This window comes from Brienomyrus brachyistius, chromosome 2, assembly GCF_023856365.1.
Source record: "Brienomyrus brachyistius isolate T26 chromosome 2, BBRACH_0.4, whole genome shotgun sequence".
Lineage (NCBI taxonomy): Eukaryota > Metazoa > Chordata > Actinopteri > Osteoglossiformes > Mormyridae > Brienomyrus > Brienomyrus brachyistius.
In genome coordinates, this window is record NC_064534.1 from 25,730,810 (window position 1) to 25,755,220 (window position 24,411).

At 39.9% G+C, this 24,411-nt stretch overlaps 1 protein-coding gene across 14 annotated transcripts in view; it reads left to right on the forward strand.

Moving 5' to 3' along the window:
• The window catches only part of ssbp2a (single stranded DNA binding protein 2a), a 94,913-nt gene that overhangs the window by 58,351 nt on the left and 12,151 nt on the right, over window positions 1-24,411 (forward strand). For 8 of the 14 annotated variants that reach the window (XM_048998421.1, XM_048998431.1, XM_048998390.1 and 5 more), the window contains 2 exons: window positions 10,758-10,847; window positions 23,695-23,778. In XM_048998421.1, coding sequence (XP_048854378.1) covers window positions 10,758-10,847; window positions 23,695-23,778 — 174 coding nt within the window. The remainder of the gene's footprint in view (window positions 1-10,757; window positions 10,848-23,694; window positions 23,779-24,411) is intronic. The other 6 variants (XM_048998467.1, XM_048998394.1, XM_048998401.1 and 3 more) reach the window with 1 other exon arrangement.

The window sequence follows — 24,411 nt, forward strand, 5'->3', positions numbered from 1 at the left end:
TTTCCTTGCTGGCTAGTTTCAGCCATTTTACTTAGCTTGAATAATTTACAACAATCTGTCCCTAGTGGCAGATTCCTTGTTAGGCAGGAAGGGCCATTAAATAAAACAAAAATGAGGAAATGTTGTATGTTTGATAAATTAGTGGTTGCCTACATAAATCTTCAAAAATTTGAATGTGGATTTCTGCCGTCGAATATGTAAATATTTTTCAAATTTGAATTTTATTTGAATAACGAAGTTCGATCTCCCAGGCCTGGTACACTATGGGAATGCTTTATAGTTGCCATCTCACCTAACTTTATTTATTTACTTACTTTCTTTATTACTTCCTCACTCATTCATTCATTTATTTGGTTTAATTATTGCTTAGTTTGTCCGTTTGGATCGTGTGAGGAAACCAGACTACCTAGTGAGAACCAGCATAGCACACAAACCCTTCTGCAAATTCCTTAGCATCACTGAGTAATTTCATTTGAAGTGACGTATTTTTATGAGTGCAGGAAAAGCCTGAGGAGACTGCACTGTCAATCTGAGTTTCCATGAGGTCTAGGCACTTGCTATCTCTGATTCTCTTCATAATTTGTTCTCCAGTGGATAAAAACATGGAAATGATATTGTGGGGAGAATAAATGTACGACTGCTTGCTTATTAGCAAATAAATAAACCAAACCAGCATTTATCAACATTACAATTTCAGCCTCTGTTTGAAGATTTCCTGACAGTTTTATAGACACCCTTATCACATTTCCATGTAGGTGATTCCATCCACTTAACATTATCACATTAGAAACACAGACATGCATCAGAGGCTGCAGTAGTACCTACCCCCCATGTCAAACCTGGACTGTAAAAATGGTTTGTATATGGACCACAGACTCATTTGTGCATCTTATAAGTAACCTTTGTTATCATAACTATGAAGTCAATAGATATATTTTGTGTCGTAGATCCATTCTGTGTCGTTGCGCTATTTTTCCGGTTAAAATAAAGAGACAGATACAGTAACTGACTCGTGCACACGGTCACATATTACCTTTAATTTGACACAAACTGCAAGCACGGCACCCAGGAGATTACCGTCAGCTCTTATGGAATTCATCTCCACTGAAACAACTGCTATACAGGAGTCACTTTTACCAAATATTACAGGTTCCGTGTCATTATCCAGTGCAACGTTCTTTTTGACATTTTACAGTCATCTCTACGGTGAACCTGCATGACAACAATTTGGAGTAAGAGATACATTTAAGCTAGATTTTTTTTTTTTTTTTTTGGGGGGTGGGGGGGTGGTATCTGTACAACCTTGTGGTGAATGAGAGCCAGTGGGACCTAGTGCTGCTGTATATTTGGAGGAGAAGGTAAAATATCTTTATTTCAGGGGAAAGTGTAAGTAAATCCTAATTCCACTCTGCCGTAGTGCAGTAGGTCTTGAAGACAACTGCCAAATACTTGTGTTTCCACAGCAACGGATTTCTTTCCAATTTTTTTTTTTCAGCTGAGCTGTAGAAAGTATCCTGACATGAACTGAAAGTGCCAGTGTCCGCGTAGACATTTTAATTGTGTCCAAAAAGTATAGCATGGTTCCAGGGAGACCACCAGCTCTCCAACTCTATGATAGTAAGGCAAAGCGAAGTAGAACATCATTAATGCAGACAATGTAGGGCAAATTGATCCAGAGATTAACAAACAACAATGAGTTACTGTACATTGGGAATTAGTTCGTTTTGTTCTGCTCTCTGACCATATGCCATTACACAAATAAACTGTAGTATTTTGTCTAAAAACTCATACGGTAAATACACTAGGGACCACTTTATTGGGTACACCTGCTCATTACAGCAAACAGGCTGCCTCTCTCAACAACGAAAGCATCTTGGTAATGAGAAAGGTCAGAGGAGAATGGCCAGACTCATTACAGCTAACAGGATGCGCGCAAGTGCAAAAATAACACCTCAGTACGACAGTAGTGTGCAAAAAAAAAGCATATCCATTCATCAACTCATCAACTCTTATAGTGCTTCTGGAGACAAAAGCATTTCCTACCTTTAACTACATAGAGGTACCCAATAAAGTGACTACTGAATGTAAGTATTACCTTTCTTCTGCAGTCCATGGTGACCCAGAGAGGCAACGTGGGTGGAGAAGACTTGAAGGTGTGGGCGACAGAAATGGAAATCTTTCTCTGAGTGGAAAACATGAGGGTGGAGGGACAGACATGGTGACTAAGGAAGAGAATCTACATATTTATCATCTTTTAGCTCCATATCCATCTAAGGAAGACATTGTCTGTCTGTAATTGGTGCTTTTACTAATTATTATGAAGGAAAAAACTGAAATGGTTGCTTTCTATTGCTTAGAAAAGTGCCGTCCGTTCCTTCTGCGGTTATAGCACCATTCCTGAATATGAATTATTTATGTTGCTGCAGGAAGATACTTCCAATGGACATGTATTATAATGACTGTTTCTCAAGAACCCTGGGAACCGTTGGCTTTTGGGGGAACCATCTTTAGTGAAGGTATGCATTTGAAAAATGCCATTTGTTCATAAATGAAATTTGAAAAAAAAAATAGGAGAAAGGGAAGGAGTAGAAAAGGTGAAGGGGTTAGGGACCGCTGCTTGAACAATGAATATGGTCAATTTCTAAACAAAATCCTCCAGAATTTTTATCCTGCAACTGCTCCATTTTAAACAAACACATGTACAAGCCTCGGTTCCTTTTTTACAGTAGTTTCTTCTAGAAAATCCAACGGAACAATAAATGCAGTGAATAAATTAACACTTCTGTCCCTTGCAGCATGTATTTGTTTGTCTCTCTCTTCCCCAGTCTGTTTATGTGTTGCTTATGCAAAGACTTTGGCGCCAACACTGGGTACTTCTGAGGAAACTGACGCTTACTCGCTGTCGGCTGTCTGTGGATGAGTGGAGCTGGGATGTAGCACATAGCTCTCAGTAGGAAATATGCTCTGCTGTACGCAAGAAGGGGAATGGACATTGTTCTGAAATTAACAGCCAAATGCTCCGTCACTCATCCGCACTATTACCAGTAATAATACACTGAAATACCATAACAGCTGTGTGACCTACAGTCATTGGCCAAGGTTTTTTTTTTTTATCATGTATAAATGGCACCAACAAAAGTCATGATGTTTTGGAATAAAAGCACCTCTGGCTACATTTAACAGGTCAATGAACTATTAGTATTCTGCTACTTGAATGGCAATGGGTCTTGTAATGTTAAGAGCACTGGTCGAGCAGCATGACTATTTTTTGTTAGGTACCTCTCTGAGGCTCTTTCTTTGTCAAAGAGTACAAGGCTGAAGTGGTAAAACGGCCCCTCTACTCATCTAATCCAGGTAATTGAAGTCCTTCGGAAATAAGCAAGTTCTTTCGCATCCTTACGACCTGCATCGCTCCCATCTCTCATATGCTGAGACATTTCTCAGGCTCCCAGAGTAACCTCTTTACACCGACCTTCCACATTATCCCTCTGAGTCTTCAGTGTTTTTATTTGTTTGTTTGCTGGTTTTTACTGCAGGAATTCGTAGGTGGCTGCGGCTCGACCTTCCCTTTTTAAAAATCGTCCTTGAGGTGCAAATTGCTGAGAACAGTATGGTGGGAAACTTCTCTAAAGGTTAGCTGCAGCAGCATTCAAGGGCTTAGCTGCTGCCTGTGCGCAAAGAACAGAAAAACATTAGTCATCTGCTTGGCCTGGAGCGGAGGCAGTGTCGATTGGAGTCACATTTAGCTAGAGTACTATATATTTTTTAGGTCAGGAGTTGTCACACATTTCATCAGTGCATGTGGCAGGGTTGATGACCTAGGTTAATTAAATTATCATCTGTTATCAGTGCAATGAAAAGTCCCTGTTAACATACGAATAAAGCTTGTATAATTCTGTTTTTCACTATATATACTTTATGTATCTGTTTTAAAATATATGCGTGTGTGTGTGTGTGTATGTATGCGTCTCCAAATTTGCAGCATTTGCAGTTTCTGTTATACAAGCGTACAGCACTTTTGTGTGTGTTTTTTATAGAATATATAAAATGAATGCAGGGAGATGGCAGGACATATAGGAAAAAGAAAACCCTTGTCCATACTCACTGCAGTATATCATACTCTCTTCATCAACATAATGAATTGGAATCCAGAATTGTAACAGAGAGGTCACTGTGTCCTTTGAAAACTCTGGGAAGCTTATATTTTTAGCCCCCTCTGTGCCATAATTACCGTATGACTTTCTGAAAAGAGCAAAGCGCTGTTTATAATCAAAGACATTGGGGCAGCTTATTCTGTGTACATTTCAAGAGCCAGAAACTAACATAACCAGAGTTGTTTGTTGAATTGTTTATGTTATTTGGTGGCATAATTCATTATAAATTATTGTAGACCATTTTAATAAAGACTTTTTTATGACTGGGTATTTAGTAATTGAATTCAGGTGAAGTATAATAGTAATTGGTCTGCTGTTATTTTAGCCTTTTGATCTCAAATTGACTTTCATAGCCACTAGACCACCTCCTGTCCAGCAGTCAGAGGATTCCTCTGCAACAGATGTGTTTGGATCACTGCCAGTTGCTTTGTGTCCCTCTAGAATCAGTTGGGCATCAGTTTCTTTGGGTTCTGTATGAAAGTATGAATTGCTGATTGCTGTCGGCCGCCATGAAAACTTGGCTCTAGAAGTTTGTTTGTGGCATGGCCAGCAGAGTTATGCTTTCAGCTGGAAAATTCTCCTCATTATTATCTGCCCAACAAATTTGTCTCCCAGTGTGAACCAGTTGGTCGTCTATTAGCCCCCTGTGGACAACAGAAGGGCACCTCTTGTAACGTCCATAGTGGCCCGCGTTTGGGTCGAGTAACTGTGGCTTGGGCCAGGAGGTACAGGGTGTGGAGGTAAGAGGTCTGGCCAACTCATGTTTCCTCTGTCCCTACAGGCATTGTATCATTCCTGCTCACTTGTGCCATGATGTTTTCTTGTGACATTTGTGACATTGTCAGTATTGTTCCCATAAGGCATTTCTCTTAAGGTGAAAGTCAGGTTGCATTGCACTTTAGCACAGCTCTGTTGAAGTTCCTTATGACCAAATATTCTTCATGTTGTTAAATGCTATCACTGGTGTCAAAGATGTCAAAGATTGATGGGGGTGGGGCGTTAGCTTCACATATGGTCTCTAGCGCAACATCTCAAACATACCATTTCTGCTTTATCCCACATTTACATAAAACATTACTGTATCCTTTGTGCTGTACCCTCTTCGCTTCCTCCCTGTAAATACATGCTGTAGATTAAGGGGTGTTTTCCCCGATACCCACATCTCTGTTTCCTCTGAACCCTTGTTCTCCCAACCTATACAGGAATGAGTCTAATGTCATTTGAAGGATGGAGGGGGTGGGGAGTAAAGGATGAGGGAGGGGTGCAGTTATTAAGTTCCTTCCTGAATGGTGTCATTTGAATTTCCTGTAGCAACCGTGGCAGAGAAAAGAAAACACATCTGTCCACCGTATTCACTGAAATGCTTCGCTTCGATCAACTCAGACGCTCACGCAAAAGAAAAACGTTTTCTGATATGCAAGTTTATATTTTAGAGTTTACTTTTCAGTTTTCATGGCAAGAAAAACCAATAAAATTACTTTTATTTTGTTTCAGAAATAGGGAGTATATTTCCTTACCTAATACAGTTTGTTGTGCATAAACTTGTTGGTTTGTAATATACCTGTATTCTACAAAAAAAAATAAGCAAAGCTACTGCAGGCTTCTGCACAGCAGCTAAGACTGCAGTTTCGAGCTGGCCAGCCTGGGGTGGTTTTTGTCGTGCAGTCTAGACAGAGCGGGACTTGGAATTCTGCCCACGTTTTTTCCTCCCCTAATGAGAATGAATAATTCCCCCTGCTTGTGTCTCCCAAGGCCACTTTTCTCTGTAGTGATGGTAAGAACAAAAGTGATGTGCAGACATTCTTTAACTGCTGTGAAATAAATGTGCAGAACATGCACGGGTAAATAAATAAAATCTATATTCCGATCAGAGACAGTAACAGTGACAGTGACAGTGCATTGCAGACAGAGCAGAAACCACTTGCCTTCTTTCTGGAAGCTTCCATGCATTATCAGTAGGATCTAAGGATGAATTTTCCAAATAATAGGACAAATTGCTTATGTAATATAATAATACATAATGCGGCGAATATGTATATAATAGCATGGCTTCACAGTAGTTGTAGTGTCACAGTGTCTGGGGCTCCCCATGTGACATCCAAATGGCCACAGAAAGCAGTGCACAAATTGATAAGAATGTGCATTCCTCCTTCTGAAGTATCGGATCCTCTGTAGTGCTTGTGAATTGTCAGGCTACACTGATGTTTTTCGAAAAGTTCAAAGCTAAAAGCAGAATAGACAATAGAATAGCAGAGGATTCACGGTAGCTGAGCCCTTGTTACTTACTGTATAGTGTGCCAATAGGCTTTGTTTTGTACAAGTGATGTATAAGTGAGGAAACTTTGAGGTATGAGAGTATGGTCTCTATCCAGCAGCCCTGCAGGAGTTAGGGTTAAGGGCCTTGCTGAAGGGCTCAGTAGTAATAAGACTGCTCTGCCGGCCATGCGATTCAAACCCATAACCTTCCAGAGACAAGGGCAGATCCCTAAACCACTTAGCACCCATCTCTAGGATTTAATCACTTTTCAGATCTGAATAGAATAGATGGAGTAAGGATATGTCCTCCTGCTTTGAAATGTATAGACCAGGGCTGGCCAATATTATCCACAAAGGGCCAGTGTGTTTGCAGGTTTTTGGTATAACCTTTAAGTCAGCTGTTCACACCCAGGTGTGAGGACTCTTCAGCCAATCAGTCCTCTAATTAGTAATCTAATTAGGGAGTCGCAGCGAAAACCTGTACACACAGCGGCCCTTTGTGGGTAAGACTGGCCACCCCTGGTACTGTATAGACAAATCATGTATACATAGCTGCATGTTAACACAATTGGCTGCAGTAATGAAATGAAAGTTGACAGTGTGTGTGATGATTGGCAGCCTAGCCTTCTGTTCTGGCAGAGTGGAACCAGCAAGACTTCTGTAGCTTCGCCAGGACCTGGTAAATGTTACAGTGTTTTAGTGCTGCTGTGTTGTGTCAGCACAATGCATGGTAGCACATGGAAACAGTGGAAAGGAGGCAGGGTGTTCCTACTTGATCAAACAAAACAGCTTGTATGTCCATTTTGCTGTCAAAATTAAAACTGGCTATTCATTTCCCATAAACCTTTTATTGCCAATTTGTTTTGTTAAAGCGCAGTATCAGTCCTATTAGAGACTCTAGACATTTGGATAAAGATCTGCATGATGGGATTCATATAGACCCTGTAAACTGTCAAGCTACAATAAATTTACGCTTCAGTTTTCTTATAACAGTGAACATAGAAAACATTTTGTAAAAGAACATAACTGACAGTCTAAACATATTTACTGTCTATTGCATGAATAGAACATTTTATTCTGTTTTAATTTCAGTTAAGAACGTCTGCCTCATTAATCATTGAATAAACATTTGGCTTCTACAGCTTCATGGTCTTTTTTGTAATAGAAAAGCAGTTCTTTCAAACAGTGAAATTTTACAACAGATTTTGACACTTCTGTGAACAAATTCACTAAACTGTCCATTTCGGGGAATAATGTTAGTTTTTTTTTGTTCACTTTAATACTGTACCTGCGTGTTTAAATCTTTTTTTTTTTTTACACTGATTTGCCATGCTTTTTCCTATCTGTCTAATAAGCAAACACACAGGGAACATGTACAGATGTATTTCTTGTGTCTTATACATGTATGTATGCTGTATTGCATGAAAATCTTCATTCAAAACAATTTTTAGCTCAATGCATACATTTTTAAATGGTTGAAACCTGTGTTTATTCTCCCTTCAGATGTCAGAAATTAGTTGAAAGTCTTGTTATTAATTGTAACAATATGCATATGAATCATGGGGGGAGTCGTTCTGGTAAGGGGGACATTCAGGTTCAGGGTTGAAGCTGCACATACAGCGAATATCGTGCATTTCTCACAGTGTGAGTATTTTGTGGGATTTCCTGTTTGCAGTGTTTTCCTGCTGCAAAACGCTGTTACCCCTTGATAGGATGAAAGATACAGGGAGAGTCCATAATTAGTTTGTATTTAGGAAATGGAGGGAACTGGGACAGCAATGGCAGTGATGAAAAGAGAGAGGAAAGAGAAATGAGGGGAGTAGCTTTTGGTCACCTTGGCTTTGATGTAAAAAAGCCAAACTGTCTTCCTGACCCAAACAGTGTAACCAGGCAGCGGAAATTCTGATGGGCTGTTTCAGAGTGGCGTTTTCCTCTGTGATTATGAAGGAGCCAATAAGAGAGGTGCACCCTGAGTTTACTGGGGTGTGGGGCAGTGGGGGCCAGAATAAGGGGTTGGGGCAGTGCACGGGGGCAGTCTCAGGGTTTCTGGTAGCTTTTTGAAAGGATGTGACTAGAAATCTCAGAATATGTGGTCGCAGGGATCAGGGGCTTTAAAAACGCTGAGCCGGGACAAAGCTAAACGATCTCACATTATCCGTCATTATTTCTTCTGCGAGTAACGGCACAATTACTCCTTGGACTAAAAATGCTAGCTCCATTCTTTTGTATAATTTCACAGTTTCCATATTAAGAACCTAAAGCTCCTCACGGAGACACAGAGGCTTTCGAAAATACCAGTGCTTAAAGTGCTGTTAAGGAGGTCTAAGCCTGTGTTTCCTTTCTTTCGGTTATAATTAGCTTGTTTTGTCTGCATTTCTGAAGTACATTGGAGCATGATCTGGGAATACAGGAGCCGGCGAAAGGCAGATGCTGATGCTTACCCACCAGCGCGTTTAAATGTCCTCATGGAAGCTGGGTGCCTTTGCCTTCCCCCCCCAGCACCCCCCCCCTGCCTCTGTCGTCACTCCTAGGTGCCCATCCTGTCCCTCAGCACAGCACAAGCTATATTTAGCTCCATCAGCCGCAGGCAATGCCCATTGTCTAAGCTGCCGAGGTGGGGAGGAGAGAACTTTGGGGGGCGGGTGGGCTGCTATGCACAATGTGCCAGATAGCTTCTCAGAAACAATAAAAATAGAATAAAAAACATTATTTTCTTCCCTCAGCTGCAGAGAGAAAATCAAATTAATTTAACAATCGAGTGTTGCATCGAAGAAAGGTATATAGATCTGAGTCTGTGCAGGTTTCCACTGCAGGATGAATTTATATCGAACTTAATCAGGAATCCTGTTTAAATATAAACCGGAGGAGTGACTGACGAGACACTAAATGGTGATATTAGCAGGCATCATGCAAGGATTTGCAAAACTGTAACATCAGGGGTGGCTTGTGCGGTATTGCTTCATGGGGGAAATCCCCTTAGCAAGAGTCCGTTAGATACAGGTGCTGGCAAGTTAACTGTGTTTCATGCTTGCGGCTTGACAAAAGACATGGAGGTCCTCAATTAAGTTTTTCTTTGATTATTTTATGCCTCTATCCCGACAAAGGTAGTCCGCATCTCCATGGTAACCCTTCAGTAGATTAATTTATCTACACTTAAATCCATGTTCCAGTTGAAATGCTAAAATTTTAAGTTGGCTCATTATAATTTTTAGCTTGGCAAGCTCCAGTATCAGAACAGAATAGGACGGCGTACCAGGGAAAATAAAATATCTTAGGTGGGAATGTGTCTGTGCGGCACAGTTTCCATTAAAGCGACGTTGGAGCTAGATATTAAAGCAGAGCACTAGCCAGTTCCTATAGGTGACAGCTTTAAGGTCTCACCTCATTCTACAGCTTTTCTCCTCACTGATTTTGCACTGAGACAAGCAGTCTGTCTCTGTAGGATTACATCAGCACCCCCTCCCACCCCACTCGGGCTTTTGACGGGAAGGTTGCTGACAGAGCTCAGACTAAGAGCAGAGTTAATGAGCAGGGCACAGGATGAAGAAACACGGGGAAAGGAGGGACAATTCTAAGGAGTGAGCAAGGCCACGAGAGGCTGTAACATACAAGTGTGACCCATAATATGTGGTGTTTAACTGACACAAATACACTCCCCGAGATGTCCTCTGGTAAGGCCTAGTGAAGGTGCGGCCCTTTGTGGTAGCTAGCTGTGTACAGAATCCTGCACAAAACGACGTTTCTGTTTTTAGCACTTGAAAAAGACCACATAAACTGTTGCCATTAATGGCAGCCTTTAATCAGAGCTCCAGGAAAAGCCAGGTTGCAGTAAAGATAATGCTAGTTGGCGTCTTTGTTTCTGGCCAATTAAGCCTACTGCCTGATGGGAACTCTGCACTGTAGCGGTACTATCTAGCAGATTAATCGTTAAAACTAAGGTAGTGACACGGGGATCTTTAAAAATCCTATAAAGCAGTTTCAGGTGCTTTAGCCGAGTGCTTTAGTCTGAATTTCAAATGAACACCCAGTCATACCATGCTGTTAGCATGATTTACTTTGAGGATCCATGTGGTTAGCCTGCCAAAGACCTCTTACAAAGACAGGACTGACCTCTCTCATTAACAGAAGACAGGGGAGGAAACGCCTTACTTATTCACTACCTCAGATGTGATCTCTGCAGCATGTAATATGTCTCCTCTCTCTTAGTGCTTGTCATGATATGTTTTCGAAATGAGGTCCTTCCTCTTCTTAGCTTAACTCACTTAGTTTGCTTGCTTGTATCATTGAATAGACTTGTCTATCAGGGGCTGCAGCCTGAGCATGTATGTGATTTTGTGTCCTCTCCAGAGTGCAGCAGCGGCCCCCAGCCCCGTCCTCGGAAACATCCCTCCTGGAGATGGAATGCCAGTTGGGCCTGTCCCGCCAGGATTCTTCCAGGTACAACTGGCACAGCCAGTGGTTTCCAATACTGGACTTCCCAGGCAATGAAACGATACCCCCATAGTCAAACACCCATATATTCCAATGCACATTCATAAATTATAAAAAAAGCTTATACAGTATACACATGCACATGTGTACAATCAGCGTGTTCTTTTTCTGACATATAAACTTATGGACCACAGAACTGGGGGCCTGAACCTGGGTAACTTTTGGAGCAGTAAAAGGTGACGAACAATCAAGAAACAATATCTGCAAATAATTCAATGCAAACCAGTACAATTAATTATTAACAGCCTGAATTATATCTGTGTTTTTCTAAGACAGAAATGTCATTTTTAGACGAGGCAAAGGATAATTGATTATTCCATGACTGTTGTGATTTGATATCTACTATCCAGCCGTATTTTATGTATATGAAATGAAATGTAATAGCAGCATTAGCCAAATCTCAACGTGCATCGTGACACACATCGTGGCCCCATGATTTTATCCCCCCCCCCACTTTAGATGCACATACAGATATATATGGGGATACACTCAGACTTGTAAAAAAAAAAGGCGCAAAATGAATAGCCTGACTATGGTTCATAATTAAACCAGTTTGAAAAGGAGAATAAAAATTGGTATTTTCCTGAGGTAATTTTCTTCTTGCGATATGTTCTTAAGTGGTAATTTTGTTACTTGCCTGCCACCCATATCGTTCCTAAAGAGGAGCTACTGAAAATAAAAAGGCACCACTATGTACCTGTTAACAAGGTCTATGTTGTGACTGTGTCGTAGATGTGTAATGTTGGTGTCTGATGCGGCTGTTGTCAGACAGTAGTTCAGAGTTTTGACACTCTGTCCTTGAGGTGATAAATTGCAGATACATGCTATAATTATTTGGCTGCTGTTTGATAGATTTTCCTGGGCAATGGTGTCTGTCTCCTAATCATAAAGTCAGGCTTGTCTTTGTTTTTGTCTTGTTGTATCAGTTCAGTTTCATGCAAGAAGCAATGAATCATTTTTCACAAGTTTCTATCATAAGCAATAAATTAGGATAACAGACATCTTCAAATCTTTGACAATGGGTCATTTTAAAGTCTTAGGACAACTGAATGAATCAAACAAACATGCCAAGTCCTGAACTACAAGTCCTGAGTGATGTATGAAGGAATGTTGGACGATATTTCAAAAAGCTTCCAGATCTGAGGGATGAAGGAGACACAGATCTGCTTTGTGTTCTGTGCTGCCGTAAAGCTTTAGTGAGTGTTTAGATCTGGTGACTGGGGAGGCCAGTACCGGCATTTGACATCATTGTCGTGTTTATGAAACCACTCTTGAATTTTGTTCAGCAATGTGTATGGGGGCATTATCATCAATATGGGAGCATTATAAGGGAACAGTGTTTGCATCATAAGACACACCTGGTTTCATATTCGTTGGTTGTTATATGACCATGCAGAGCCATCATTGGATTTAATGGCTCCCACAAGATGGCTTCCTTTACCAACAGACACTGTAGGCTGAAAGCATCTTTTAGGTTTCTCCAACCTTAAACCCATCCAGATGTAGGGGGAGGGGGCTGGGGGGGGGGGAAAATGACTCATCAGACCATATTATTTTTTCCATTGCTCAAGGGTCCAATTTTTGTGCTCCTAACCACAAGTTATGTGTCTGCATTTGATTCAAGTGGTTTCTGAAAGGTGTGTGTGTTTCTGTGTGTGTGTGTGTGTGTGTGTGTGTGTGTGTGTGTGTGTGACCCCGCTCTGTTACTTAACGTGGTCTGCCACTCCGTGTCTGAGTTTCTGTTGTTCCTAAACGCTCCCACTTTGCAATAATACCACTTATACTTGACCTTGAAATATCTAACAGGGAAGAAATTTCACAAACTGATTTATTGCAAAGGTGGCATCCTATGACAGTGCTGCACTTGAATTCACTGAGCTCTTCAGAATGACCCATTCTTTCACAAATGTTTGTAAACCTGACTGCATGGCTAGGTGCTTGATTTTATACACCCGTGGTAATGGGTCTGAATGAAACACCTGAATTCAGTGATTAAGCGGTGTGTCCCAATACTTTGTGTGTCCATATAGCGTATATGTTTTCTCGGGGTACTCTAGTTTCAGTCAGAGGAAATGGCATGTGTCCCATGTCATAGACTGCCATTCCATCCAGGGTGTTTCCCTGCCTTGTTCCCTCTACTGTATACTGTACTGTAGACTACATCAGGGGTGGCCAGTCCTATCCACAAAGGGCCGGTGTGTATGTAGGTTTCCACTGCAACCCCCTAATTAGGTCATATAATGTGCATTTTACATTGCATTCATATCATTCCTATGTTTCAAAGTTACAAGTAATTTTATTTAGTATACCGTCAGTGCCATGAGCCCACTCACATTTAAGAAGAACTGCTAGACAGAGTAGTAAATTCTGAAATGGACTGTACTGCATCAAGTCTATGAAACGTTCTGCCCTATTTAAAAAGATTTTATTTTCCACCAAGTCATTGAAGAGAGCAATTTGATTTGAGCAGCTAGAAACTTTGGTTAATGTGACAGGGATAACGATCCCTAAATAAAATAAAGAATAAATCGGTGCAGCAGTATTAGTGCAGCACATACATCTCACATAAAATGACCAGCAAGAAGTACAGTAGCATTGTCTTTGTTTCGTAATCGTGTGGAAATTTCTGTGTTCATTGTTGGGTTAAATTCCTCTTTGGATTTAGCACAACAATGCCATCCATAACAGGATGTATTAAAGTGTTTCACAAGGGGAAAATAGTGGCATGTATTCATTAGGTCAGTGGAATTCTTTTATTTGGGTCTTTAATATGGCTAAAATGTATTGTATTCCATTTCGTTCATTTCTATAAAATCTTCATTATCAATTGGGCTACGTATTTTTTATTTGTGTATTTTATTTACTCATTCATTCATTAAGTGTTTAACATTACCTTCTGATATTGTTTTGCAGTGCATCATGGGTTTTGTGTACTCTCTTTTAATAACATTTTAAAATCTATGCAGATACCACATGCTAAGGAAGCTTTATTGTATTACATCTATTGTTTATTGTCATTTGCTTCATTGTCATTTACTGTAAATGTACAATCAGCTTGTATTGGGTTCTTTTTATAGTGTTGCCTTTCCTGTGCATTTGTGTGTGTGTGTGTGTGTGTGTGTGTGTGTGTGTGTGTGTGTGTGTGTGTGTGTGTGTGTGTGTGTGTTTGTTTGTTTCTGGATTATGTTTATATTATGTTATGGGGACCAAATGTTCCCCACAATGTGATGAACCCTGTTATTCTGACATGAAAGGGACCATTTTTCAGGTCCCCACAAAGATCTATGAATGCAATAAAAAAACTAAGAATGTTTTTTTAGTTACTTACAGTTAAGGTTAGCGCTGGGTAGGGCTTAGGGTCGTCATGTTGGCATTAGGTGTCTTTTTTTGGGTTGTGCTTTTTAGTTGTGAAAAGGACTTAAATCTTTTGTGGTTTGCTATCACTTGATGTGTTTGTACCATTCATTGTATTCAATCCATTTTTTAAAGCATTACCTATAAAATTCTGTTCTGAGTGAGTGTAGTTTTTGTACAAAGTCATTCGTCCTTTGACTGATGATTTTCATTTTCTCTCCAAGCACACCATTAAAAATACCTTCACAGTAATAATAATCACGGCACCAGGCATACATACAGCATTGTGTACTGTCTGGGGTAATTGTTTTTATCAGATATGGCCAAGAATTTCTGATGAACTCCTGCAGCAAGGAGGGACCAATGCTGGATTTTGAAGTCTGTCAGCTGTTTTGTGCTGGTCCTGTGTTGCCACAAACCAAGGATAGTAAACTGGCCAGCCATAATCACCTATGTAACCACTGCCCCCCCCCCCCCCCCCCCCCATCACAAACATTCTCCCTTGTCATGATTTGACTGCAACACACTTGCCACCAGACCATGGACATTTTTATCATTGAGTAGATGGAGCCGCCTGTTCCCCCATTTATACTGAGAGGCTTTATAGACATGTGAGGCTATTTGTTGTTCCCTATTGTAGTGCTGTACAAATCCCTGTAACCCTTTAATCCATATCCCCTTGGTCTGGATTACACTATTCCGTATACAGTTTGACAATGAGCAAGGGGGTGGGGGCTTGGGCAGCACGGATGGTTACAAATGAAGTGTGGAGCTGTTTTTCAATATACAGCTCTGGAAAAAAAAATAAGAGACCACAGCAAAGTTTTCAGTTTCACCCAAACGAGTTTGATGGGCCGAATGGCCTCCTCTCGTTTGCAAATTTCATATGTTCTTATTTCTCAATTTATGGATATGCGCCTGTGTAAAATATATGTTTTTTTGCATTCCATGCTCTTCCCTGCTTCTCATTGATGAAGGGCTTCTTCCTTGCTTTAGGGGTCTTTAAGGGCTTCTAGGAGTTCTTTCAATCCTAATTGTCCTAGCAGTGCACTTCACACCTCTTTATGTTTTCCATTCTTTTTGAAGGTCACTTGAGGTCACCCTCCGATTTATGAGGCACTGCCGGATGGTTTCTGACATTAGAAAGTTGCCTCTGCCCTTTACCTGGCTGGTTTTTGGTCATTGCCAGTGTCTCCTGCTTCACCTTGTTCTTCTGTACTGCTGTCTTAGAAAGTCTGAGCCCAGAAGCAGCCTGCTGCTCAGTGTAGCCTTCTGGCAGCAGAGCTCAGGTTAAACCAGGATTTTAAAAATGGATTTTAGCCATATTTTTGATACCTGAACATTTTTGTGTCAGCATTACAGGGTGTAAGTACATACAAGATGAACCAAACCCCAAATAAATGGTGAGCACATTCTATAGAATATACTGTAATAGCAGACATCAGACCCACATCATTCTGCTAATTCTGATATTCTGTTGATGAAACCATATTTTTTAAAAAATGTCCACATTTTCTTTTTGTTATATAGGGTCAAGACATATAGATGGTGTTTCAGCTTTTAAACAAATAATAAAAAAAATTAAATGATAAAGAGGCGTTTCAATGCTGTAGAGTATAAAATCAGTGAAACATTGCCCTCTAATGGTTTGTTAATAATGGAACTTTCTCTCCCTCTTCTGCTGCTTCATAATGCTACCATGATCGTAAGTCCTTGTCAATTCAGAAATCAGACGTTATTTTAGCCTTTCAGTGCTTTTAATAAATGTGTCTTTTATCGGGGAGTTCAAGCAGGAAAACTGATTGCTTGGTAGATCATTCAACTGCAGTGCGCAGCACTTTGATGCCTTTGACAAGAATTGTTTCATTTTGACAGATGTCAGACATTGGTAGAATTTGCACACAGTAGAATAAAATAACTAGTGTCTTAGATCTTCTTCTTCCTAGTTATTATGAATTTATGTTGGAGAAATCATTTACCTTTTTATAGGCCATAAACCAATTTATGCTTCACAGAACATTTTTGCTTAAACTGTGAAATCTCACCTTGGAATATATCGGTATTATCAGATTTTTTATTTTAATCTCATTATAGTATAATTAAAACCTTTTTAAGTATGGTTATACTTGAATGGTTTGTAAGTGGAACTGGATGGGCTGATATGCTGCATTTATATATGTAATTTCAGTACCTGTGAAAAATGTCCAAACCCACACGTGTGAAGTTTATTATTGAAGCTTGAATGACGCTTATGTTAGGTGGGGAATCTGAAAAAGGCCAAGACAAGCATTGTGCTAAATTTTCATTCACTATTTTAGTCAAGGGCACAGTAGCTCAGTGGGTAGTGATGTAGCCTCACACGTCCAAGGTTGGGGGTTCAAACAATTTAGTTGAATGTATCTTCTCAATTTTTCTTCAGCTTTCTTACTAGTAGCCCAGGTTCATCTCACAGACCAAAACATGATTAGGTTATTTGATGTGTGTGTGCTCTGTGTGTGTGTGTGTGTGTGGGGGGGGGGGGGGGGGGGGCAGGCAGGCATGTATATATTACAGATGTCCAAATGTCCCCAAAATGTAATTAAAAAACTGTTTTAGAAAAAACAATAAATTCAATCAAAAAAAAAAAAAAAAAACAGAAGTCTTGTATTTTGATTGGTTACTTACAGTATAGTTAAGCTTAGGACTGAGTAGGGGTTAAAGTTGTCACAGCGATTAGAGTTTTGCCCATAGAAATGAATGGAGAGTCCCCACAAAGACATAGATACCTGATCTGTATGTGTGTGTGCTTGCGTGTATGTGTGTGCGCCTTGTGAGGGCCTGGTACCCCAGCCCCATTGTTTAACTGCCTTAAATCTGGTAGAATCCAGGCATAGGTTCCAGGCTAATACTGACAAAACTTATAAAATTAGTGGTGATGGACAGATGGATGGATGGTTTATATATTTATGTTTCTGCAGCTGTGTTCTAATGAGTATTTTAAATGGGCTCCTACGAAAATTTCAGAATGTGCTCTTAGAGAAAAGGTGCGTATAGTTCTAATTAATGTTTATGGTAAATACTGTTTGTACAGACAATGGTATAAATTCAACAGCGCACATCAAATGGGAAATAATTTTTCATTTGGGCTATTCAGAAAAATGTGCATCAGCGTGAAGTCAAGTTTAACAAACATGAGAAGAATATTTTCTCAGCAGCAAGAATGTGACATAAATAAATGCGGATGACGATGTCCAGCCATTTCTTGAACTACATACAACTTAATTCCTCAGAATTTAACATGGTCAAAAATTTACATGAAGAGAATACATTTGTGTGGGTTTTTAAGAAGCAGGGATTTGAACTGTGAAACTTCAGAATTTGTGTTGTTGGCTTGTTCTGGCTGATCCTGTGTGCTGATCCTGTGTGCTGATCCTGTGTGCTGATCCTGTATATACATTTTAGGGCCAACTTCCTACTTTAATGTGTGGAACATGTTAATTAGTGACTGATATATCAGCAGGGTATATTTCATACTTATACCATGGGTGAATACTATTTTCTTATTGGTCCGGAGATGCCACGTGGGTGTTGTTTATTTTCAGTAACTGCACAGGTAGTTTCGGTAGCCTAATAACAATTCTGTATTAACACATTATAATGTTTTATTAAATATGTTATAAAATAAAAACCTGTGTGACTTTTTACTCATAAATAAGCATTCTTATAAGCGTAATATTCCTTGGTTTTCAAAACGCAAGAGCCTGTCTGTTCATGGTTTCTATGGTAACTTAACAGACTTGCCACTTCCAGCGAGTAGCCCGACCAGATGTTCTGTCCTTATGGGGACTATATTTTTAAGAGCACATAGGAAAATTATTAAATGCTGAGTGAAATTATTTTCTTTGATAAATTAACCATGACTACACTTTTAGGACACCTGGCCATTACAACTACAGGAATTTCTGACATCCCATTCTAAATCCACAGGCATCAGTATGGAGTTGGTCCCCCCTTTGCAGCTATAACAACTTTCACTCTTTTATCATTTGTGAGATGTTGGATGTGTGGACCTGACTCTGTAGGGCCAGTTAAGTTCTTCCACACCAAACTCACCCAACCATGTCTTTATGGACTTTGCTTTGCGCACTGGGGCACAGTGTAATGCTGGAACATTAAAGGGCCTTCCCAAAAATTTTCCCACAAAGTTGGAAGCATGGAATTGCCCAAAATGTCCTGGTATGCTGAAGGAAGAAGGGTTCCTTTCACTGGGAAAACCACCCCACTCCATTATCCCTCCTCCACCAAACTCCATTGTTGGCAAAATACAGTCAGGCAGGTAACATTCTCCTGACATTTGCCAAACCCTGACTCATCCATCAGACTGCCAGACAGAGAAGCGTGATTCATCACTCCACAGAACATGTTTCCACTGTTCCAGAGTCCAGTAGCCATGTGCTTTACGCCACTCTATTCGACACTTGGCTTTGCATTTGGTGATGTGAGACTTGCTTGCAGCTGCTCGGCCATGGAAGCCCATTCTATGAAGCTCCCAAGGCACAGGTTTTGTGCTGGAGTTAATGCCAGAGGAAGTTTGGAACTCTGCAGTTATTGAGGCAACAGTGTGTTGGCGACCTTTACACACTATGTGCCTCAGCACTTGGTGACCCCGTTCTGTTACTTCACAGGTCTGCCAGTTTGTGGCTGAGTTTCTGTTGTTCCTAAACGCTTCTACTTTACAGTAATACCACTTACAGTTGACCATGGAATATCTAGCTGGGAATAAATTTCACAGACTCACTTGTTCCAAAGGTGGCCTCCTATGACAGCACCACACTTGAAATCATTGCGCTCTTCAGAACAACCCATTCTTTCAAATGTTTGTAAACCTGACTGCATGGCTAGGTGCTTGGTTTTATATACCTGTCGCCATGGGTCTGAATGAAACACCTGATTTCAGTGATTAAGAGGCGTGTCCCGATATTTTTTTGTCCATATAGAGTAGTTCATTGTATTATTTTTTTGTTTGTTAGCCATGGTATAACCAGGGTAAACCAGTTCAAGTTGTGTGGTTATACAAAAAAAAATCAACTCCCACTTGGTTAGTGGCCCTCCTCTTTGTGCATTACATCTAGTTGCCATTGATTCTTTTTGTATTTTCTAATATAATTGTTGTGCTTTATCCCTTACATACAGGCTTAATTTCTGCTTCATAACTGCTATAGCACCTTGTGCTGGGGCACATTTAATGTTTTTGTTGTGTTGACATATGCACAACTATCTGAAAAAATGCTACAAAAAATGATAAAGCATTTTTCATTGTTGTTGGGTGGCACAGGGCAAACAGCGCTTTGTTGTCACAAATATTTCATTTTTACATAGAGAAAAAAGGAAAGGGTTGTGAATGAAGAATGGAGGAAGATTCCAAGGAGAAAAGTAACATACAGTATAAGAACACTGGTGAGATCAAGAAAAGGACAAATTAAGGAAGGGAAAATAAATGTAAAAGTAGACTGGCTTGTGATAATGATGGTAGGCATGAGTGGCATTCTTTAGGCTGTAGATTTACAAGGTCTATGACATCTGCAGTTGTCGAAAAAAATTTTATTGCGTTGTGCTTAAGCTTCCTGCCTTTTGTTACCACACAGGATTAAGCATAGAACAGCAAGTGTGACCATAAATGCAGTTTGCACAATATGGTCTTTTGTATAATACATGATGTCATATAGAAATATGGCGCAAGCAGCATTTTTGGTATGGATGTGAACCTGCAGCTCAAATGTGGTACCTTTGAGAAAGTTCTATAACCTGTGCAATATACAGCTTTGGTAAATTTCCAAAAGGGTAAAGTCACCACATATAAAAATAGCCAATTAAAAATCCATTAGGCGTAAGTTTTTAAAGGCAAATTATTTAGCAGCCTTGGGATGCTGTGCTTGCTAAATTATATGTCCACCATTTACATATTCCATTCCTCCTGGAGGCAGTTCAATAAGTGTGCAAGTGTCTCAAAGTTTGGAGCAAAAATAGATTATGTTAATAATTAGATATTAGCGATTCGGTATTTGCTGGGTTCTTCAGTGAATTAAGTGGTGGTACAAGGGCCTGGTACCAGTAAGATATTTACCAGAAAATTCAACAAATCAACTAGCACACTTGAATTGCATTGCCTTTATGTTTAGGAGGCACTCTAGAGCTCTATAGCAGACTTAAAACTTGTCATTATACAAATCTGTGTTACGATTGGTAACATTTCTGTGCATGTTTATGATAGTTCAGGGGACCACCGTGCATGTCTCTCCCAAGTCAACTCAATTAATTTCAGTTAACCACACAATTGGATGTTAACTGTGAGTTTGCTCATTGTGATTTTTCGGACTTGGGAAGATAATATCAATCATCAATGTTCTACGGAGCCAGTCTACGAAGAATAAGGTGGTAAACTCTGAACACATTATATATAACTTGGAGACACCAGTTTACCTAACTGCATGCTTTTGTACTGAGAGTGGATTTGGCTCCCTTCGTGAATATAGTGGGGGACAGAAACTGAACCCACATCCAGGAAGTACGAGGTGAAATTTCTAAGCACTGAGCCACCTACCACTCATCATGACAAATTTACTATTTTTAAATTTGAAATGTTCCTTATTTTTATTTTGGATGATCTACATATTAGTAGAAATAGGGTTAATTCCAACCGAACGATTTTTTTCCTCAGAGACAGTCCTTTAAACATTATAATTTATCCTATTTTAAGCTTTGAATAACTCAATAGTATCATTCCGCATGAATAAAATAGAAAAGATGTATTTTTCCAATTCTAATAATGATAAACGTGAAAAGTTTAGTCTTTAAATCTTTTCAATACTGTTGCTTCCATCAAAGTAATGACATCTAACAGCAGCAACCCTGTTCTTTCATCTCCATTATGAGTGATACGTTCTGATGTTTCATGTGTGACTGACCGGGCAAGTCCGTCATGTAATTACAAGAGAGAAATGCACGCTACTTCTGCATGATCAACTGATAGCATGGGTGAGGAACCGGCGACCGTTATGTTGAGATACAGTTTAGAGGTTCTCTCATATTCCTGATTTTTGGTCATGGATGGCAAAGCAACTTATGCAGCAGAGAACTTCAAATATCTGGATTCTGTGCTTCATAAACCTTGGTTGATGCCGTACAGCTGGAAGTACCCTGTAGCACATATTAGTGGCCTGAATCAGGTTAAACCAGAATAAACCTGCAGCGGTGACTCCAAGCCTCCCTTGTTTACTCATACAGCTTTGAAGAATGAGGTTATGAAGGGCGTGTGCTGGGCAGAGTCCAGCTGTGATGGATGCACCTGTCTGACCTAAGGTTGGAAAGGACTGCTGGCTATATAGACAAACACGGAGCAGAATAAAATTCTGCCATGGCAACTGCCCACCCTCGCTTAGTTTGTTGCTCTTGTTTTCTTGTCTCTCTTCCAACCGTAAGAAGTGGGATGCTGCTACAACAGCCTGCCTCGTGCACTGTATCACTCTACTGCTCCAGAGAAAGGAGGGTTGTCTGTTAATACAGTGTAAAGAAAACAGTATTTATTTTGCGAGCGAGTGTTCTTCCGCATAATTTGCTCTCATATCTGTATTTGTAAAGGTTATTCATTAATGTTCAGTGTTAAATATTGTTCACTTGCATACGCTAATCATTCTTTTTTAGCTCTCCTTCTGCACCTTTAGTCCATAATTACTGTGATTTTTTTTTTTTTTTTTATTTAAACAACGTACTGCATTCTACAGACACATTATATTGTTATGGTTGTGCCTTGTGATATCAGATACCAGCAGATACCAGCAGATACCAAAGACTGTCAAAAGAATCATAGATACTCAGGTGCGAAGTTTCTACCTGTGAGGGTCACACTTTTTGACGCGTATGACCATCTCACAGACATAAGATGCAAATCTCATGGGTCATCATTCACCTAAACCAGAGAAAATGCAGAGAGGACATGAACAGACATTTGACCATTTTTTCCGACCGCCAAACCCCCCCTACCCCCCCTCCAGTTGACAATTCCCCTCCCCTGCCCCTCCCAGTTGGCAAGTTATTTTGATGGTATACGGTTTGGCTTACTGTTTTCAATATCAGTGTTGTTTAATTTGAATTCTGCAGAAGTCTGTATTTGATTTTGAATGGACTTTCCTTATGGTTCCATTCTTTTTCTGGCTGAATTTCATGTATCTCAAAGTTTGCTGGACAATCAGCTACTAACCAGGTTTCTCACATTTTTCACTTGTATAATGAATGATAAAATCCAAATAATGTCTCTAGTAATGCAGAACATAATCTTTTTCATGCTACATGTTTTTGCATGCTACAAAGCTAGTCTATTTTCCACCGGAATCATATATTTTGTTTTTTTTTTTATCCTACTGTAATGCAGGGGTGGCCTATCTTATCCACAAAGGGCCGGTGTGTATGCGGGTTTTTGGAGTGACCTGTATGTCAGCTGGTAAAACCCAGGTGTGAGGACTCTTCAGTCAGTCAGTGCTCTAATTAGTAATCTAATTATGGAGTTGCAGTGAAAACTCGCATACACACCAGCCCTTTGCGGACAAGATTGGCCACCCCTGCTGTAACGCTTCAAACGATTGATTTCTGTTTTTATGGAAAGCATTGAGTTTTCTGTCAAAGTTCTCAGGCCTACACATTATTATTCATTTTATCCCAATGTCAGACAGGTTTCCTTCTGTGGTCCAAAGACTAAAATTCGGTGTTTCTGAATTGCCCACAGTATGTTGTTTGTGTGAATGTGCATCTGTGTACCTTGTGTGGATTAGTATCTCCGCCATGTTGTCTCCCTGCCTTGGGCTGGAGTCCTTACAGAGCCGGATGTAGATTAACATCATACACAGGATGAGGTAATTGCAGGTTAAGGGCTTTGCTCAAGGGCCCAATAGTGCAGAATCATTCTGGGTATTCACGGGATTCGAACCAGCAACTAACTTCCAGTTACTAACACAGATCCCTAGCCTCAGAGCCACAGCTATGTTATGTAGTTAATGCACTGTTAAAATTTAAGAGATTTACATATAACAATCATGTCAATTTTTAAAAAGGCAATATGGCCACTTTTTGCATATATTCATTTTCAGACTACACAGTGTAGGGAGCAGCAGTAATTCCAGGGTGACTTTTTGCTAAAGCAGTAGTCTACACCAAAATTAAAGAAGAATAAAGTGTTGTTTACAATCTTTATTCAGCTCATGATTCCATATCATGTCTAATTAAACACCTTGTAAAACACCTTTAAAGTTTGGGATTTTTAGTACAAAGTTCATTGTATTGGTAAACAAAATGGTATTTTTCTCATTCTTTTTTACTTGTGTGTTTCTCCCTGTACTTCTCTCCTAGTTTTTTCCTGACCGATTGCTGATGTTTGTTTGTAATACGTTAATTTCCTTTTTTTCCTTAGGGCCCTCCAGCATCACAGCTATCATCCCATGCACAGTTATCACCTCACAACCCCAGCTACCCTATGATTGGCAGACACACACAGGTAACAGTGACACAGGTTAAACCTCACGTAGGTCACATACTGTCCATATGATTCACAGCTACCCCCTCACAATCCTCGTTGTTAATACCAACCACATACATACATAACCTCCCCTCATATCCTGCAGAGCTAATTCTCACTATATATAATATATCCCTCCAATCCCACACAAATCACCCAGAAAATCATGCCTTTCCAGTATAGAACTGCCCTCCCACAAGATCGTACAATTACTAAACAATCTGTGTCATCTGTCTCTGACTGCATCCCCACACATCAATGTCACTTGGCAGTTTCTTGTTCAAAATAATAAACCAAAGATAGCTGCAAGCAGTAGTTTCAAGGGCTGACAAGAAGTTTGGAAAGCTACTGTTACAGCCATGGTACACAGAACTAAGTTGAATATGTTGACAAATATTAGAGATACACTGATCTGAATATCAGATTGGTATCGGCACCGATCTGTACGTGTCATTCGAATCGGGTATTGGCCATATGTAACCGATCCACTCCTGATACTTACTTATTTTGTTTTTGCATTTTGTAAAAAGATAACTCCCTTTTTCTTGTTTTATAGATTTGTGCAATCAATCGCACAAAAGTTTTTTTTCCTTTTAGGTGTTTTTTTTAGGC